This window comes from Pteropus alecto, unplaced genomic scaffold, assembly GCF_000325575.1.
Source record: "Pteropus alecto unplaced genomic scaffold, ASM32557v1 scaffold69, whole genome shotgun sequence".
In the NCBI taxonomy this organism is placed as follows: domain Eukaryota; kingdom Metazoa; phylum Chordata; class Mammalia; order Chiroptera; family Pteropodidae; genus Pteropus; species Pteropus alecto.
Genome location: NW_006494610.1, coordinates 3,693,115 through 3,713,928, shown reverse-complemented (window position 1 = coordinate 3,713,928; position 20,814 = coordinate 3,693,115). Strand labels below are relative to the sequence as shown.

At 38.0% G+C, this 20,814-nt stretch overlaps 1 protein-coding gene across 3 annotated transcripts in view; it reads left to right on the top strand.

Moving 5' to 3' along the window:
* GRM3 (glutamate metabotropic receptor 3) overlaps nucleotides 1-19,476 on the top strand; it is a 206,799-nt gene extending 187,323 nt beyond the window's left edge. For 2 of the 3 annotated variants that reach the window (XM_006925730.1, XM_006925731.1), the window contains 2 exons: nucleotides 6,810-6,984; nucleotides 19,116-19,476. In XM_006925730.1, coding sequence (XP_006925792.1) covers nucleotides 6,810-6,984; nucleotides 19,116-19,189 — 249 coding nt within the window. In that variant the 3' untranslated portion in view covers nucleotides 19,190-19,476. The remainder of the gene's footprint in view (nucleotides 1-6,809; nucleotides 6,985-19,115) is intronic. The other variant, XM_006925732.1, reaches the window with a different exon arrangement.
* The last annotated feature ends 1,338 nt before the right edge of the window (nucleotides 19,477-20,814 follow it).

The following is a 20,814-nucleotide window of genomic DNA, read 5'->3' as shown; positions in this document are numbered from 1 at the left end:
AGCTATTACAGGCATCCAGGACAAAGCAAATAGGAACTTGAGTAAGAATCTAAAAACCAAAGGATCTTTGAGAAATATCCAGGGCATTTTCTTCTATATTACAACAAAACTATCCCAGATAGTATAGAATCAAACACTGAGTCATTGGGGATCCAATACATAGTTTAAATGGGGGAGTGGGGCGATTAGACCATGTTTCAGTGGAAAGTCAAACATAAGGGAATTAATTAATAGTAATTACTGTGTTTTGTTTAGTCATGTCCTGCAAATATATTTGAGCATTTACTGTATTGTATTGATTCTATTTTTCAATTACAGTTGACATTCAATATTATATTAGTTTGGGGTATACAGCATAGTTGTTAGACATTTATATAACCTACAAAGTGATCCCTCCAATAATGTATTTGAGCACTTATTGTGGGCCTTGGAGATACAGCTATCAACAAAGACAAGTCTCTCCTTTTTTAATCTTCAGTGTAATAAGTAAGGAGTAAGGGAAAGGTAGAGATGGAGAGTAAATAATGAAGAAATGAAAATGCAGCATAACTCACATGGTGGTAAGTGCTATGATGGAAGGAAAGGGTGGTTATGTTACTGCAAATCTCCTCAAAATTTAATGTGTATACAACTCACCTGGAGATCAAAGATTCTGATTCAGTAAGAAGGGATGGGACCTAAAATTCTAGATTTCTAGCAAGCTCCCAGGTGATGGAGATGCTGCTAGACAAAGGATCATCTTTCGAGTATCAAGATACTGGATTGTTATCGGGGTGGGGTAAGGTGAAACACTGCCTTCAATAGACAGAAACTTCAGAGGTGATTCCGTAATTTTGAGAAGGGTAAAATACAGAGAAATTCTGATTTTCTTATGTTGACTATTTTGAAGATTTTTAAAAAATATATCGAACCTTAAATTCTTTGAAATGTTTGTCATCCCATGTTAGTGCCTATTTCATAATACTCCACTAAAGGATGGGAAAGAGCCAGGCATGGGAATTCTATGTGCTAGACAGAAGAAATCGCAAGTACAAACACATCTACACAAAAATGTCTTAAACAAGAAAGATATATATGGCTACAGTTTAATGAGTAAATGGAAGAGTGATTTTTATATGAGAGGTAGGCAGGGGAGCTAGTTGGTTGATGTAGGACTTTATAGCCTATAGCTGAAAGTACAGATTTTAATCTATATGAAAAAAAGATATCATTGGAAAATTTTAAGCAGAGGAGTTTAATGATCACATTTTATGATCTTTCATTTAAAAAGAAATAATAAAGCTTCTAAAGACACTATGACCATATGACAAAAAGCAAAGGCAGAAGTGAAGAAACTGGTTAAGCAGCTATGGTAGATGTTCCAGGCAGAGCCAATGGTGGCCACAGCCAATGGTAGGATGTTAACAATGGAGAGAAAACCATTCAAGAACTGTGAAGTGTTTTTACCCATTTTGCAGTCTAACAAGTTAGCCTGCCACAGTTTCAGGGATGCTGGTAGAAAACTGATTCACAGACAAAAGACTTTATCACTCACAGCCATTGCTGTAGCCAGAGTGTCAGCATTTATGTAGGTTCCCCAAGTCCCAATTTCCACTAGGCAATGCAAAGTGGGCTAGGTGACACCTGCATAATCAGTTATCAAAACAGGACCAGTATTACTAATTTTTCTTTTTGCCTTAAGATTGATGACATCACAGTACAGCACTGTTACTGATCCTTTCCTCCTTTAAAATGTTGATACTATGTTCATCATAGATTTTTAGTATAAAGTTTTATTTTTAAAAAAATTGTAATAAAATATTATTTGTCTTGATTAATGAGTTTTGGGTGCCCCCTTAAATTTGCATTCTAGTCCTAGCCCTGCCTTCTCCCTATCAGGTCTGGGTAGACTGATAACTTGGTTGTTTGTAATGAACAGAGCATAAAATTTTGAGCTCTTCCCTCCTTGAATTTTCCCAGCATACTGGGTCTGGTGCATATGGACTTCAGCCAGCCTTGGGGATAATGAGACCTTGATCCTATCCTTTTAAGCATCTTTCTCCTTAAAGCAGCTAAAATCAGCATAGAGAGTAAAAAGGAATCAGGCAGCATGGAGGGAGAGAGTGGCCCCGGGCCATCGAGCAAGGCACGGGGGCTTTAAGTTTTAAGCAGCAGCTACTCATGACTTAAAGAAACAAAGGTCCAATGTTTCTGAGCACCCAGAATTGTAAGTTAGATGGCGAAATCACCATTAATGTCACTATTCATTTTGATTTTAGGGGGCCCCTTGGTGCAAAAACCAGAGCCAAACAGCTTTCTGCTTGGGCACATGCACTTCTAACTCTGCCTTGACTTGCATAGAAGCAACTTTTTAAAAGGAGTTCATCTTAATCCAAGGCATTTGCTGTTTCATCATGATAACATCTTTTAGGGTCTTGCCTGGTTTTAATATAAGAGCTAGAGAAGTTTTCCAGTGCTGCAGTTGATTGCAAGAATTTATCTAGATTGCTCTGCATCAGTTTCTCATTCTTTAGTACAGCACCTTTACCAGCATTTAAACTGAACCCGCGTCAGTAAGAGCCCAAATACTAGTTAGTTCTCCACCTATAGTTTCTCAGAGCATATTCTATCTCAGAGAAATCTCACAGGGAACACCGAAACTCCTTTTTTTGCAGCTAGGTTCTACTGCAAAAACTGAGACCTTGTCATCTTGGAATGGATCTAAATTTGGCATTAGAGACATCAGCAGGGGATAAGCCTTAAGAGAGCCAGTTGTCATTCTTCCTTGATAAGCATTGTACACCCTGCCCTCTCATCTCCCAAAAGCACCAGCCAAAGTTCAAATAATTCACCTGGTTTCTGCCTTCTCTGAAGGTCCCTCTTTTCATGCTCAGTGTAGGTGCTTATCTCTGCAACTTTTATGTGAAAGGCAGCACAACTTTCTGTCTACCCAGTACAAATTTTAGTACTAGTTATAACTGGGCAGACCTGAATCAGATTGGGAAAGAATTCACCCCACCCTACTCTCATCTCCAGAGAAAAGTTAACAGCAATATAGCACCAGTCCAATAGTTCTATCTGAACCTGCTTCTTATTACTCAGCCTGTGGCCCCCTCCCCAAATATAGTGTGGCCCTCTTGTCCATGCATACATCCTTTGCTTTGATAAATTCTTAGATTAAAGGACTATCTCCTCATTAGTGTACAATAACGTGGAGCTTATTGCTCGATTGGCCATATGACTCCGTCATCATGTTTGCTACTGATTCTCCTGGACGTCTCTCAAATCCAGTCCATCAGGCTCTTATACTCCCTCTTTGAAAAAGCCATTCCGGTCTCATTGCCAAAATTATTAAAGACTGCAGAGTCTGGGATTCAACTATACTTACAAGGAAACATGTTAGCCTGCCACAGTTTTGTTGATGCTGACAAAAAGGACTTTATGACTCAAAGCAATAGCAATAGCCAGTGTCAGTCAACATTGGCTCTGGTTCCCTGAGCTCCACTTTCCACAGGCTATACAAAGTGGGTCCGGTGACTGCTGCACAGTCAGGTATTGCATCACACGGGAGGAACTGTGAGATTAAGGAACCTGAGTCTTTTATAATGGTTGCTATCCTGGCCCTTTGCTTCACAGGTAGTGAAAGGCAGTCAGAGCTTCTGCTTGAAAGACAAGTAGAACAAGAAAACAGAGAATTATGTCCCAAAAAAAGCAACAGAATTTGCTGTTGGATTGGATGTGTGGGTGTAAGAGAAATGGCAAAATCAAGGATGACTCCCAGGTTTTTGGCTTGTACTTTGGCATTTGGTATCACTCAAATGGAAACACTTCAGGGGAGGTATCGAGTTTTGCTTACATATTAATTCTGATATGCCCATTACATATCCAAAACAATATGCCCAGATAGCAGTTGAATATATAAGTCTGAATGCCCAAAAGATAGGTTAGAGCTAGTAATAAATATCTTAACATCATCAATATAAGAGGTACTTAAGCCATGGAACTCAATGAGATGGTAAAAAGAAGAGAGTCCAAAACTGAGGTCTGGGACACTATAGCACTTAAAATTCAGGTAGAAGAGGAAAAGTCAGCAAAGACAACTAAGAGAAGGAGCAGTCAGTGAGGGGAGGATGTGTCCAGGAAGTCCAAAAGAAGGATGTGATTAACCATATCAAATGCTACTAGGAGTTTAGGGAAGATGAAAACAGCAGCATGGACTGGTCATGTACAAAGAGAGAAAACAAAGCATTATATACAAATACAGACTTTTAATAGTAACTTATTGAAGGAACTGGACAGCTGAAACTATGAGGCTGATACTTGGGCTTTCTAAAAAAATTAAAAGTGGTCAGATTTAAAACAAGTATATTGAATTATATGCTGCATAAACTATGACCAAATGCAATTTTAGTTCTTCCTCCCATTGTCCCTTTAGTTTTAGTGAGAATAATCATCTCCTATCCCATGAATTTTTGTGCTCTTAGGTAACATAAGGTCCTACAATAATTTTTAATGCAAAATAGTCTTTATTGGGATTTTAAATGCCTAATCCTATGTAATTATCAAAATTGATTCTTGACTTAGCATTAATTCCCAATTTCTCCTGAGGTCTGGCTTGCCTCCGGCTGAGAGCCTGCAGTGACCAACTTCTTTCTCCTGTTCACACTCCCCAGTCTACCAGTTGCTATCTCCCTCTTAGGCCTGGTTAAAGAGTAATAAGAAAGAAGTAAGACAGTTCTCATATGGCTGGATGTCTTTATGATCTCTGAGTCCACAGTGGTTAAAGACACATTCTCAGAATACATGGAAGATGACTTAAGGGTGTTTTCACTGGCCCTTTTCTTCTGCAGATCCTTGCATGAGTTGGCTGGCAAGTCTCTATTCTGAGTTCTTTCTTGTGGCTCCACACTCAGTCCCAGGACATCAAACTACATATGTACGCCTCCGACCTCTTTCTGTGAAGGACTCCAGGCTCCTCCACATGAAACCAAGACTGTCTGTGGGAGCTCTTTATAGTGTGTCCCTCTTGTCCATGCATACCACTCATATATCCTTTGCTGTGATAAATTCTTAGATTAAAGGACTATCTCAACACAGCAGCAAGTCTCTGTGCTCTGCTAAAAAAGTAATTAGCCTTTCTCACCTCTTAGATTTCTAAGACAAGAATCAGGCTCCAAGCCAAGACATCCTCCTCTTTCAGAAAAACCACAAACCTTCTGTTAATGGCCATGTTGAAGCATTCCTCTCTAGGAATGTGAGGAGATAGGCACAACCCCCTCTAAGGAGTGGAGGGTATAGAACTCACAGCACAGCTTTTTCCAAGATATTCTCTCATAAAAGCTTCTCCTCTTCTTGTAAAGTTTTGAAATGTGTAAGGAGTTTCAAAGTTATAGAAATGTTTTTAGATAAGATTTCCTTGAAAGTTTGCACATTTGAACTTGTCTCACCTTCACTACGATCTGATCTCTCTCATATATTGACTCCACAGTCAAAACTGGCAGGGGGAATATAGTTCTCATATCATATTATACATATATGTAAAAAAAAATTATATCAGCAATTGGACTCACTACAAATAACACAGGAATGATTTGTCGAGGCTTCCACATCATGGAATTAGATAGTAGTTGACAAAAGGGAAAGGAGGTTGCAATTTAGGGCCAAGTCGGAGGGCACAAGAGCCTTTAACACTGAGGATGGATTGTGTTTTCAGCATTTAAAGTAAAACCAGACTCTGAAGCATTATATTACAAGTGGGACCTGAATTTTTTACTGAAAACAGAACGAAGCCTTCTGAAGTTCTATGACTTCTCTAGTTAATGGTTCGGTCTTCAGCTTTCCTTGATTAGAGAAGAAAGTTAAACACTTTAGGGCATGAGTAATTATGCTATGGGTAATAGCATTGCCTAGAGAAAAAAGGAAAAAGAAATCTAAAATTACTCTAGGATTTACCATAGCTACTCTGAGTAAAAATTTATAGAAGGAATAATTAATTTCCATTTTTCAGTACTGAAAGTGATAAAATATGTAGAATCTAATTTAGGATTTTCCAGAAAATCTATGGGAGCTGAAGCCAGGATAAATTAACCGAGAGACGATGAAGAGTGAGAGCAAGAGCAAGAGAATGAAAAGAAGAGATGATAAAACTTAGTGGTAAGGTATATTTTCAGGGGAAGCAAAGAGGAAGAAAGTGAAAATTCTCTTGTCAAGATGAGTGTATAGAAGCCTAGATAACAAAAAAGATCGAATAGTGAGTACCTGATGTATCAAAATTTTAGAGAGATGCCAATGAAGTAATTAAAAGAGAAGGTACCCCAGAAAATAGTTGATAGTGTCCCCAAACATTGACTAGAAAAACAATAGCTGATGCAGAGCTCCCAGAAAGAGTTAGAAATAGAAAACTGTAAAAAGCTTAAATTTGTTCATAATGTAGTGAACCTTAATAAACAAGCCAAGCTGATTGACTGAAACCATCAGTAATATGATCACTTCATCACTGAATATTGATATTGTACTATTTAAGATGCTGAATTCAGTGAGTCTGAAGAAATATATTTATACAAATATAAAGAAAAAAAAAACAAGAAAATCAAAGCTTTCAGGAGTACCCAACACAAATAGTGTTTGCTTACAAATCCTAAGCAATGTTTCTCCATGAACATCTCAAATTCAGAGGATCCAATATAATTATTGTATTGGTTTGTCTATAATAAGGACAGAACTGTGGAGATTTGGGGTTTTTTAGTTTTGTCCTTTTTCAGTGCTCTCTTTAGTTAGCCACTTGGTTAAATTTATAGCCAGACACTTAACTGGGCAACTTTTTCTTACAGGTTCAGACGACAACCATGTGCATCTCCGTTAGCCTGAGCGGCTTCGTGGTCCTGGGATGTTTATTTGCACCTAAGGTGCACATCATCCTGTTCCAACCCCAGAAGAATGTGGTCACACACAGACTGCACCTTAACAGGTTCAGTGTCAGTGGAACTGGGACCATGTATTCTCAGTGTAAGTATGAAACTTACCCTTCCAACCATATAGCATTGTAGTAAGGAGCAGGCTCGGAGGGGAAGCAACGGGCATAGATAGGAGCAGACGGCACATGTCCTATATATCCTTGGAAGTACAAAGTGTGCCTCCTTTAACATGAGTATGTGAAATGTTTTAAGGATCTCTACAGCAAAGAAACCTGTTTAACTTTGTTATTTACAGAGTTTCTTAAAAGTATTTGATAATAGTTAAATCAACTAACATCCCATGGGACAAACCTTGGAAAAGGTTAGAATAGATCTTCCCCTATTTCAAAGACACAATGTTTTTTTCAGCTGAGAACCAGTTGAAAAGGCAGTTTGAACGGAAGGCTACCAGGATAACTCCTCAGTCCAGAATTCTCTCTTAACTGGCCTGCAAATATCTGAAACAGTATCCTTAGAGAATCATTCATTTAATCTTTTAGCGTCCTCTAACTCACAAATGTACCTAAAAGGGACGAACTTTTAAGCCATTTTCAGCTAATCAGGGGTATTAAGTAAAAGAAATTCACTGACAGAAGGATGACGGGGGAAAGGGAGTCGAGCCAGGAGAGGAGGAGGGAGGACTGGAGTGACAGAGACAAATGACTACTTCACAATTTTGCCTCAAGTCGATTAGAAAGGATACCTCAAAATAGCTCAGCATCACAGAGTGAGCAATCACATTAGTGCCCTAGTTTCTCCAACAAAGAACAAAATTGAACAGGGCAGCCCTTGCCCCAGCAAACAAAGAGAAGACTGACGGCTGATAGCATGTGTTCAGTGATGCACTATATATACCACTCCTTGGTTGAGAGCTGCTATAGAGGTGGGGACATTACTGTCTTTTCAACTAAATTTTTAGGTGTCACAATGGTTAAGTCTCAGGACATGATAAAACTTGTGAAGTAATTTTCCTTGGATCTTAGAGAAACCTGCATATTTCTTGAGTAAACAAATTCGAACAGCCCAACTGTAACAGTTAGCTAGTCTAGACAAGAACTGACAATAACTAATAAAAACAACAATAATAACAACAGCTAACAGGAATTATCATTTATTGTTTTCTATGTGCTGGGCATTGTGTTAAATACTTCATAAGTGTGTGTGCATACTATATCTTATTTAACACAAACAACTCTTGAGACAAAGAAACCTACCCACGATCACACATACTGAAAGTAGCAGAACCAGAATTTAGAGTCAGTTTCTCTGATTTCAAAGCCAGTGCACCAACTACTACCACATACTATTTCACCCAGAATGCAAGCTGGGAAGGTTCCCTTGAGTCTAGATACTTGGTAGGCTTTACAGGAAGAACAAAAGGAAGGCTACTCAAGGCTGTGCAGCAAGATTTACCCCTGGCTAAAACAGTCTCGTTGATAGCTCAGAGCTCTTAGTTTTTGCTGGAACAATTTAGCAAAGCCCATAAGTCTTCCACAAACATTGTTCAAAATCTCATATATCCAAACCTCAGTAATTTAGAAATGGCCGTATTTTCAAATACATACACTAGAAATTAATAAATTCCTGAAGAGATAATAAGGACACTTTACCCAAACAAATCTCTCTTCAGAATTTCAGAAATATTTATTTACACAAAAACAATGTTCTACGAATGCACTCAACCTGCTTAAGCTTTCACTCAGAATTCTAATCTGTTAGTGGCCCAATTAATACTTCAAAGGTAGGTGTCTACCCAGTCCAACATTTTAGGACTATTTTGTTACTCAATACCATTTTAAGTATTTTTTTTTTAATTTAAAAAGGTCTAAATTTAGACCTCATTTTTTCAGCAATTTCCCTCTAATTAATCCAAATTAATGGAGTGTTATTAAAGTAACAAAGTGAAATATTATGTGATATCTCTAGGCATTTCAAAATGTATAAGCAACAAATACATTGATCTTTCATGTGTCATTCTATATCTGTTATTCAAAATAGTTTTATATTTGTGGGCTTGTATTATCCCATGAGTATTTGATATCACAAATTCCATTTTATAGGTAAGAAAATAGAGAAGTTACACTCAAAGATATACAATTCAAGAACTGACACTGGGTTTTCTCACTTGTGATTAACATCCTTCCCATTTTAATAAATTGTAACTATTATCATTCATTCATTCATTCATTCATTCAATGTTTGAGTACCTTCTATACACCAGAAATTTCTAAGCACCTGTGTACACAGTGGTGAACAGGACAGAACCACTGGTCCTGCAAAGCTTAATGGCTAGGGCAATGTTTTTCATATTGTAGGGTGTAACCCATTAACGAGTCCTGAAGTTTATTCAGTATGTTTGACCAACATTTTATAAAAGAAAACAGAATAAAATATCTTAGAATGCATTATATGTAATAAAAGTAAGTAGTATTTTAGTAAGTGAAGTTTGCTCCTAAGTTTATGTATATGTACCAGGTCCAGGTAAAACATTTATCACTGCGAATTACAATCAAAGAAGTATGAAAACTTCTATGGAATCTAGTTCTATGCATGAACATGTTATTGATCCACTGTGGTAAAAATTTAAGCAACTGATTTAATATCCCAGTGCCTGTTTCCCCCATTATCTATACAGCTCAACTTATATCCATTTCCCTCCTAAGTACTAGGAAGTATGTTGTTTTACAAATGAAGAAAAATCCTTAAACATTTCTGAGTTTGTTAGGTAAAGCATATGTTTTACTTAGATTACACATAATTTATGTTAAGTATTGTTATCAATATTGCTACTGGTTTTATGACTAACTCCCTCCAGAGTAAAAACAAAACCCCATATATGGATTAGACTAAGTTAGTATAGCATCCATGTTACCCCCAACACACAAACACACACACACACATTTTGTTATCTATTCCCACAAAACAAACTTGCCCAAAATTTGGTGGCTTAAAACAAAAACTCTTTTATCATCTCTTATTATTTTGTGGATCAGCAATTCAGGCAAGACTTGGCTGAGCAGTCCATCTGTTCCATAAGGCTTTGACTGGAGTTTGTCTGTGGGATCAGCTGAGACTGAGCTGATCTGGAAGGTCCAAAATGGTTTTCACTCTTAACGCTGGCATCTTGGTTGGAAGCTTTGCCCATGGGATCCTAGGTAGCATGACAGAACCTGCTGAGATTCAAGGAGAGGGATGTAGACCCCACCTCCCAAAGAATTTGAGGCCATATTTATTATGCCACACTCTGTAAATCCTAAATTAATCCAATATTGCACTCTTATCAGGGATTACAGCAACTTGATACACTTAATTTTATGCATTGCCAAGAAGTCACCTGGACTGGAAGGTGCAGCCACATTAATTCCCAGTTAATTCTCTGGCAAGATAGTAGTGGAAATACCACATCACTTCAGAGCCTGAGTGAGCTACATGACAACACCTAAGGTGATTCATAACAGTATTGGATTTCAATAGCTGAGCAGTAGCTCCAAAAAGATGGAAAAACGTGCCAAACTCAGAAGCAGAAATGAAGGAAAGAAATTAAGGACATCTTGGAAAACTCATCATCAAACTCATCGTCGGAGAAATGTTTACACACTGCTAAGTGTAAAAAGGAGAATTTTAATTGTTATCTTCTAACTATACATAGTGAATAATAAAAACAAAGGGAACATTAACTTTTATCCATTAAGCATACCCATCAGCTAATGGCTCCAAATGTTTGTGTACAAAATAAATAACCTATTTGAAATGGAGATTCTTAGGCCCCACCCACAGATATGCTGATTCGTGTGGTCTAGGGCAAAGGAAATCTGGTTTGTAACAGATACCCCAGCTGACTCAGTGGAAGTGGTCCAAGGAATACATTTGAGAACCTCAGCCTAAACCATCCTGTACCTTTCATCCACTGGTATCAGAACACAGCAGGGAAGTCCTCTTAGATGATCCTCAAAGAGGAAGTAGGCACTGCGTTCAGAGAGCGTGAGGTATTCCAAATTCCCATCCTTTGCTTCATGATGTCAGTGGCCACATCTCTGCGCAGCTATTTCCCCCAGCTCCCTCGGGAATCCTCCAAAGAGGCATTTCTGGCACAGAAGCACCTGGCCACTCGGAAAACATTTACTGAAACTGGGAATTCTCCTTCCAATAGTTATACTCAGAGACCCCAGTCCTTAACTCATACCTGTAATGCTGCTCCACACACATAACCAAACATTTCTTGTATTTGAATGAGAAAGATAAGAGGTCATTCTTTATTTTGTTTAGGTTTAGAAGCAAAAGGGCATCTCAGAGCTGGTTCCCAAAGACAGGCAAGCAAAAAGGTATGCTGCAATTGTAAGGAGAAATGCATTAATTTTGAAAGTGACAAGCTGGATGTACACATGAGGTTATGTAGCATAAAACTGTATAGGACCCATGCAGGTCAGAATGTTGCACTAACACAGGTTTGTGTCAGCATAGAATAGGGCACGAGGAGTGAGAAATGGACTGTGCCCAATTGTCTTCAGAGCTATTACATACCCAGACTAGGGGATGTGTGTTTCTCTTGCTCATAGTGATCAATCAGATGCATGTATGTCATTACCATTAAGATCAGCCAAGAGGCTTCTGCTAACTAATGATACCGAGATTTGGGTCCCCAAGGAGACATAGGCATATGGAGATTGATTTCCTCTGCCAAAACAATGTACAGAAAGTCACTTGTCTAGGTGATAATGTGTGAACTGCTCAATTAATAGAATTATTCTTTATTACAAAGCATTTTCACATTATAAAAAGAAAGTTGTAATATTAAAAGATCAAATGAACAGTCTTTTAGAGTCACAGTATAATTTTCCACAGAGCTACAGCAGTGGAAACCAAATACATGAGGACCAGAGTTTGCATTTATCAATGACCAAGCCTTTGAAGATACCCCAGTTAAGAGGGGGTGAGCCCTTGTTCAAGTCTGAATATGACTTTATAAAAGAAAAAAAAGCACACAATGCCCATGTTTCTTTTCTACAGTGCAAGTCCAGAAAAACAGCATAATATACCTGCATTTTACAGTTCAGGGAATTCCAAAACGACACTATGTGCACCCTGGCCAGGCAAATTAGCAAGTTATTTGGCAACACAAACTGAATTGATGGTCTTTGCCACAGGCATAGGTATGTTATAAATATAAATCCTCACTGGCCAATGCAGGAGGAGCCCAGAGTATTCAGCAAGTTAAGCCATCTGCTTCCAAGCCAAATACACCTAGTACATCCAAATCAGATAGATGTTAATCCATTTTCCCTTTGGAAAGAAACATCCACAGCATCCCTGAGAACCTCGTTCCATTCCCTTTCACTCCCTTCCTCATTAAAGATGAGAGAATAAAGAGTCTCCAGCTGTAATAGGTAATACTACATGTATTAGCAAATTGTTTAATACCTCTCCTTTCTTCTTTTTAACATTTCCATTGTATTTGTCTCACAACTGCTCTTTTGCAACCCTTAGATCATTTTCTCTTTACCTCTAATATTTTGCTGGTTTTCCCTAAGCAAATATAGCCCACCTTCTTTAATAACAGTGACCACAGAGATCGGAGCTGGAAGGGAGGCTATTCTAATAACTTCATTTCTAGATGCGAAAACCAGAGCCACATCTATTAGACATTTTAAGGAATTTGATAACTGAAGTCACAGATAAAACTCTCAAAAGCTGCTATGTGGCTTCTCTGGCCTCTGGATTTTCTGCCTCAGCTCAGTTACAAAATTCATGGCAGAGATTATTCTGACCATGAGAATCCTGACATCTGCAAATTCAGTGATTTTTCTTTTAAGTCAAAAGCTTTCCCTTTAGTACCACATGTGACAGCATCTTATTCTTCCAGTGCGAATGCAGATTTTATTCCTCTCAAAAGCCCATGTCAGGGAGTTCAATGGCATAAATCATGTCCATCTGAGACCCCATCAATCCCTACACCTAGGCTGCACACAGAGAAGTTGTGGTATTCCAGAGAGGCTATCCACAAAGCTACTCAGAAAATGGAATTTGATAAAGACAAAGGAATATTGTTAATGGTGAATGGCTAAATGTTTAGGTCAAAGATATAATTTCTCCCATTTAAATGTTATTTAAAAGAGAGTGTTACTTTCTTGAATTAAATTACATTGTATAGTTCCCCTTCTGTCCCACATATTTGAATGGAACATAAACTCAATAGCTCAAAAGGAGTTCCTAAGCCAGAGTTTAATATTGTATGAGAGATACCTATAGTCATGTGCATTTCCATGTTACCCTAAATTTATGAATGCCTTTGGGAACATGGTACCATGATCAGAATTATAAAATATGTTAATTAAAAGAGAAATATGTATATAATCAAATTCTGCCCTTACATTGACTTTAGATGATCATTACCTTAAAACAAAGCAAGTAAAGGGTCTAACATCAATTTATGCTATGCTATTTCTCTTTCCTACTTCCTTTTCATTTTAAGTGAAATTCTCTGGATAACACCCCAAAATGGAGATACCCGTGTATCTATACCACAAAATGCCTATCATATGGATAATTTTAAAATTATCCATATGATAGTGATTTTGTACAGAGTTTCAGGAAGGGCCTCTCTGATAAGGTGACATTTGAGCAGAGACAGGAAGGAAATGGAAAAAGAGAGTCATGTTCATATCTGGGAGAACGACATTCCAGGCAGAGGGAACTGCAAATGTAAAGGTCCAAAGCTGGAAGAATATCAAAGATGCCAGTGTGGCTGGAGGGAAATGAATGCAGGTGAAAGTGAGAGGAGATGAGGGCAGAGAGGGAGCAGACCATGCAGGACGTGGAGGTCATTTTAAGAACTTTTATTTTTCTACTGAAATAATTGGAAAACACTGAACAGATTTCATCAGAGGTGTGGCATGAGCTGACTTTAAAAAGCATAATTTTCATCATTTTAGCTGTGGGGGCAGAATATAAGACAGGGAGCAGGCAGACACATCGTTTAGGAAGCTATTGCGTAGTCCAGACGTTGGTGGCTTAAATCAGGGTGCTAGCAACAAAAGCTAAAAATGTGTTCAGATGCTGTATAATTTGACAGTGAAGCTAACAAGATTCGTTCCACTAGATAGGAAGACTAATGCTTGACATTATTTTATTAGAGTTTAAAACTTCTGGCTTCGGACTTTGATCCCTAGACATAGTAGCACATACAGCTCATATTAGATTTTTAAGCCTCAGGGTGAATGAATTTCTGTCCCTGCCTGAGAAAGCATTTAGGTACAAAGGAGGAGAAACCAGTGATGCTGGACAACTAAGAGGAGGCAGGAAGAATGTAGAATAGTACAAAAACCATTGAGTCCTTTCATTTACAAATTACTTATTGGGTGTCCAGAGAGTGTTTGTACTTCTTGAAGAAGAGAGGAGAGATTAAAAGAACAAGACTAGAAACAAAACATGACAGCATGATGTGGATACAATGGACCAAAGGATATACTTGAAGATGAAGTGGAATTTCTGTTGATAAGGTAATTAAATCGTATTGTGGGTTATAAAAAAAAGGTCATGTCATATAGTCTCCACCCATGAATCTTGTCTCACAAGAAATGAACCACTGAATGAAGAAGTCCTTTGCATTCGTAACTTCTAACTACACATTTGGAAATTACATCTTGGGTCTGTAGATTTTTACCCCACATCAAAGGAATATAATTTCCTCTTAAATCTACTGTTAACAGTTGAAGACCATTACCCTGGGAATCTAGCTCACATTTCTTAATAACAAATTCTCTGTCTTCCTCTGTGAAATTGTGACATAGCAAGGCTACCAAACCACTGGCTAGTAGTGTACTCATTCACCCAGATAACAAATATTAAATTAGCAGATGAACTTCTTCTGGAATGGGACCAAGTGAACTTCGCACCATTAAAATTAAGGTGATGAATAAGAAAACAGGTTCAATAACAAAACAAGAGGACAAGGCAACAACAGCTGGTAGAAATTAGATTCCATGACCACAGCATTAAAATATCTAAACAAGCAGACATGCTGGGAAAAAATGATTTGGGGTCACCAGGAGCAAGGAAAGGGAACAGATGGGAACAAAATGGAATGTCTGTTCTGTTAAAATGTTTGTTTTATTTTTTTCCAAGTCTGATATATTACTCAGTTAGAGTAACACACTGATTCTCAGGAAGCACATCTCAGCCACTAAACTGACTAACATACTTGGCATGCATAAGAATCTATTAAATAAATATGTTTAGCATTTGAGGGCCTAGTTACTAGAAAAATTAAGGCCATTTTCTCCAAAGCCTGGCCAGCCTAAACATTACTGGTAGAAGAGATATGGATTTCATAGTGTGAGACAAAGCTGTCACTTGGTTGCATTGATCTCCAATGCTTCGCCAAGTTTTTGAAGCAAAATATGCTTTTTGATGGGTGTGAATTGTCCTTTTGTGATCAATGGTGAAACTTATTAGGTCTTCTTCAGCTATCTTCAGTTTTCTCTTTGAATAGCATAAAGCACCACCTTAGCCTAGAGTAACTAACAGCTGCTCTTCACCCTCACTCCCAAGAAAGCCAAAAATAAGCCTGCAGCCTCTTATTTCTGACAGAAAGGATGATTATAGAAATCTGCTTAACCGCACTTAAGAAAATGGGCTAAACTTAACCATTAAAAATCTCGTGAGAATTTCATTAGAATAATAGCAAAAGCTCATCGCAAACACACATGAAAATGATAGTACTTTGCTCTTACACATATTTTACTACCTTGGGGAATAACAGATGGGCTAATATGGGAGACATATGTGAAATATTTATGAAAGGCAAAGTAATCGAGATACTAAACTCATAAAACAGTAATTTCCTCTACTGTATTCAGCAGCATGTGCAAAAATGAGAATATTTTTTACATGATAAAATAAAATGCATTGGCAAAAGGTACAGATGAAACAGTAAAAGAAAAGCAGAAAAATACAAGTTATAGTTCTCTTCAATACACTAAAAAGTGCTTAGGAAAAAGACAACTAGAAAAGAATCTTGGGGGTGTTTTTGCTGTTGCTATTCCTTGTAAGAAGACCTTGAATATATTATCTTCCTCTCAAAAGTTTAGACATACTAATATAGGGCATTCCCTTTAATGTCCCTATGAAGCAGGTAGATGACTCAAAGTTATTTTGTGAACTCCCACAATGATGTCCATAGGATAGCTAACAGAAAATTATCTGAAACTGTAACCTGAGATTTTCCATACAATTACCTTTGCAGCCCCCATACTTCTTACCTACCTACTCAAAATACACCCAATTTTAAGAAATTAAAATGCAATGAGCAAGCAGATCCTAAGAGCACACTTAAGAACAGCATTGCATCAAGTTCTACAAAAGTAGGTTTCTGATACAACCTTTAAAAATGCAGGTAGAGAGGGTGTTGGACTAGTCCAAGGGAGACAGAGAGGGGCATTAGCATACCAGTCCTTGGTTCTCCTAGACTTACCCGCATGACACATCATTCCTCTTCAATCTCTGAAAATGAAAAACCTGCACGGAAATAATAAAACTTGATCCTGAAAAGATAAAGAGATTAATCAAAATGTCAAAGGCAGCATGCCTGCTCGGGGATGCTCACAGCGTGAGCCAGCTCCCTTTGCAGTAGTGGTGGCTGGTCAATGCCACAATGTGGCTTAAGAAGCAGGAGGGCCTAACTTGTCCTACAACAGGGTTCTTTTGGGCAACCTTTCTTCAGGTTAAAAGATTATTTCATTCTCGAAACTTCCCTTGGTTCCCATGTTCTTTGACAGCAACTATTTATACAATCATTTAGAAAATATTTATAGAGAGTATATCCTATGACCAACCAGCAACTAGGATAAAATAACGAAAAAAGAAAAGCAGCGCCCTAGCATATTTTCTAGTCAAGAGTATGTAAGATATGATACTAACGAAAAAGGAAAAATTAGTTTTAAAGTTGGGTGATGTGACAGTGTAATTGGTTGGTTACTTTATATTAGGTGGCCCAATGACAGCTTTTTTTCAGGTCACATTTCAGACATGGATGACAAGGAGATAGATGTGTGATTAAGAGAACGAAGACCATTCCTGGCAGAAGGAACAGTTACTGAAAAGGCCTGAAGTTGAGAAACAGATGTGTTTGAGGACAGAAGCAAAAAAGGGAGGAGGGACTGTGGAATTAGGCAAATACAGAAAGAGAGACATGGTCTGAATCACTCTGGGATTTATGAACCAGAGTAAGGAAAGCATAAAGGGAAGCCATTGGAGGTGTGTAGGTAGGTGACTCATATTTTAAAATACTCTTTCTGCTGTATAGAGACTGTATTGCAGGAAAGGAAGAGTAGAAACAGAGATACGAGTGGTGCAGCTATTAATGCACCCAAGAGTAAAATAATTAGGTAGATTGGTCCAGGGTGGTGGATGCAGAGATAGAACTAGTTAGATATGGAGACAGTTGGTTGGACTGGTGATAGGTTTGACATTGGATGAAGAATAAAAAAGGAAGGAGGCATAAATGTTAGATTTTTGGTTTGGGTAAATGACTGAATGGTGAGACTATTCACTGAATAAAGGAAGAATGGGGACAAGTATAAGAATCAAGAGTTATGCTTTAGCCACAGTGACCAGATGACACATCTGTACGCCAGCCACTTGATTCTGAAATATCTATTAAGCATCTACGTAGAGATATCAAGTAGACAGTTGGATACAAGGAGGCTGCAGAAAGAACATATAATAATTGGCTGGAAGTGCTCTTCTAGGTTTGCAGTGAACTGTGGTTTTAACTTCACTTCACCTTGTTTTTCTCTTGCCTTACCTATCTTTGATGAAGCTATAATTATATAAAGTATATCAAAAATTTTTACATAGAATAAAGTAAAGCCCTTACATTTAGAATTATTATCACTATCACTTTCTACCAGGTATTTATCTGGCACTCGTGTTAAAATGTCATTATAGGAGTTTCAGGAAATGTAGATTATGCATTCCCTGCCCCCAGCCAAATATGATAGCTAAAAAAAAAAATTGGAGCTCATCCTAAAAATGATAAAAGGAAAATAACTCCAAAGAGTTAACATGTCACATGATTCCGCCATAACCTTAGGCAGCCACACAGACCTGACTTTATAAGATTTTCTCACATACCTTAGGCAGCCACACAGACCTGACTTTATAAGATTTTCTCACATACCTAGCCAAGTCATAAATAGGACAGCTGATGGTCAGTTTGACCTCAGTTGTGGTCAGGTAGCCAAAAGAATCAGCTCCTTCTGTCAGAGTATGTCCAGATGGACAAGCCAGGGGATGGGACACAAACAACTCTAAAAGGTAATGTAGGGCTATTTCTAACCGATTCTTTTGGCTACATAGCTTCATCCCATGGAGAATGGGGCTCCTTGTTTTTGTCTTCATTCAGTAAAAAGTATTAAGGGTGAAATAGTTATATATTAGCTGTACCTAGATTTCTCATGAAAACAAAACCTCTGAACAAGTTAAGAGCTATGAATTGTATCAAGGACAATTAATGCCATAAAAAGAAAAAATATACATACCCATTTTATACTCACAATCTGACACTATTGTCACTATTGTCATTAACAAGAGCATCATCTCTTTGAAATATCTTCCTGTCTGAGAACTGTTATGAAATTGAAGTTCTCAGCATGGCAGCCCCCGCTAGAGTTTTCATTGAGGTTATCCACTTGAACGATGAAAACATATCGAACCATTCTCTAAGGTAGCAGAATTCACAGATGATTCATGGGATTACATAAGAGCCACCCCTGCCCAGAGAGAACAAAATTAACTAAGGTATTACAAATAGTAATTAATTTAACAATCTCTTAAAAAATTTCAGTGAGCTTTGCATTTTGCACATCATATTTTTAACCAGTTTATAGATTACCTATAAAGCTAATTTTAAACCCACAAGTGACTTCTTTCAACAATGATTATGCTCATAAACCACGTCCAGGAGGTATGACATTAGTGGAGGTATGTGCCAGGATACAAGCTAATCTGGAGCAGAACATATTTAGAAAGTTGACCTACTATAGCACTAAATCCTTTAGCATTTTCCAAAGCCAAGTTAAAATGAGTTTTCAACTTAACTTTAACTAGTGTCTGGCATTATCCATGCCACTACCCACGTAACCCACTTAACTAACACTGAATTTTCTGTCCTGCTTTGTTTTCCAGCCTCTGCAAGCACATACGTCCCAACGGTGTGCAACGGGCGAGAAGTCCTCGACTCCACCACCTCATCCCTGTGATTGTGAATTGCGGTTCAGTTCTCGTGTTTTTAGACTGTTAGACAAAAGTGCTCATGTGCAGCTCCAGAATGTGGAAACAGAGCAAAAGAACAACCCTAGTACCTTTTTTTAGAAACAGTACGATAAATTATTTTTGAGGACTTGTACAAAATAGAGTGGTGTGCTAGAACTTTTTAGGCTGATTTTAGTGTCCCCGTTACTAACGATTCCCCAGAACATGGATATAACCATTGTTTACAGAGCTGAGCATTGGTGACAGGGTCTGATAGGGTCCGTCTACTAAAAAATATGGTGGCAATATTAGGTAGCTTTTTTTCCTATGAAGTTTTTTGTAGGTCCTTGTTGTAACTAATTTAGGATGAGTTTCTATGTTGTATATTAAAGTTACATTATGTGTAACAGGTTGTTTTCTCAGCACAAAATAAAAAGCATCTGTATTAATGTTAAGATATTGAGAATAAAACCTTCAAGGTTTTCCAGCAGGGTGGATAATGGTTTGTTCTTTTTGAATCAATTCAGGTCATTTGAAAATGTTGACTTCAGACCATTTCTCCCCTTAATGTTGGAAGAAACTGTCTAACTGTGCTTCTCTTCACATCTATACACCCTTTAAACACAAGCTGTTACGTGGCTAGAGAGTAGTGAGCAGAACTGGACTTCTTCAGGGATCACAGCAATTAGATATTGACTGATGATATCATAAATATTAGGCCATTTCAGTGACCAGATGACACATCTGTACGCCAGCGCAGAATTCTTCCAGACAGGGCTCTGAGGCAAGAAGGAGAGGGCTCCTACAATCTGCCAAGGTAGGTTCGATGGCTGTCATTTCCAAAAAACACCTTAATTAGTAGGAAGGAGACTGGGAAAGCATCCTGTCATTCCACTGGAAAATCACCCCCACCACTCCTAGCTAAGTGAGGCAGTAAAAATGCAGAAAAAATTATTTTCCAATGCTTTTCTGAAGTCCCAATAACAACGCTCAGGTACACAGGCTTGTTACTGAACTTGAATATTTTACTAACCTAAATAAAGGAGTGACCAGAGAAAACATAGATAAGCAAAAACTGGCTTATTCTTAACAACACTGTTCTATTTCTCTTTGTAATCCTTTTGGTCCAAATCATTTATTAATGTAGGAAAATTTACTAAAAACCTAACTACCTGCCAGGTCCTGTGCCAGGTGCCATTGATACAGAAAGCATTAATTTCCTGTAGCTGATATACAACTTGCCACAAACTGAGTGGTTTAAAACAACAGAACTTTATTCTCTCACAATTCTGCAGGCCAGGAGTCCAAAATCAAAGTGCTGGCAGGACCCCAACCCCTAAGAAGCTTTAGAGAAGGACTCTTTCCGTGCCTCTTCTAGCTTCCAGTGGTTGCCAGCTTCCTAGGCTTATGGCCACATCACTCCAATCTCTGCCTCCGTCTTCACATCATCTTCTGTGTCTGTCTTCTCTGTGTGTCTCTAACAAGACTTGTCATTGGATTTAGGGCCCATCTGGATAATCCAGGAGGATCTTACCTCAAGATTATTAATGACATTTGCAAAGGTCCTTTCTCTAAATTAAGTAACATTCCCATGTTCTAGGGATAGGATGTTGACATATCTTTGGCGGGGCGG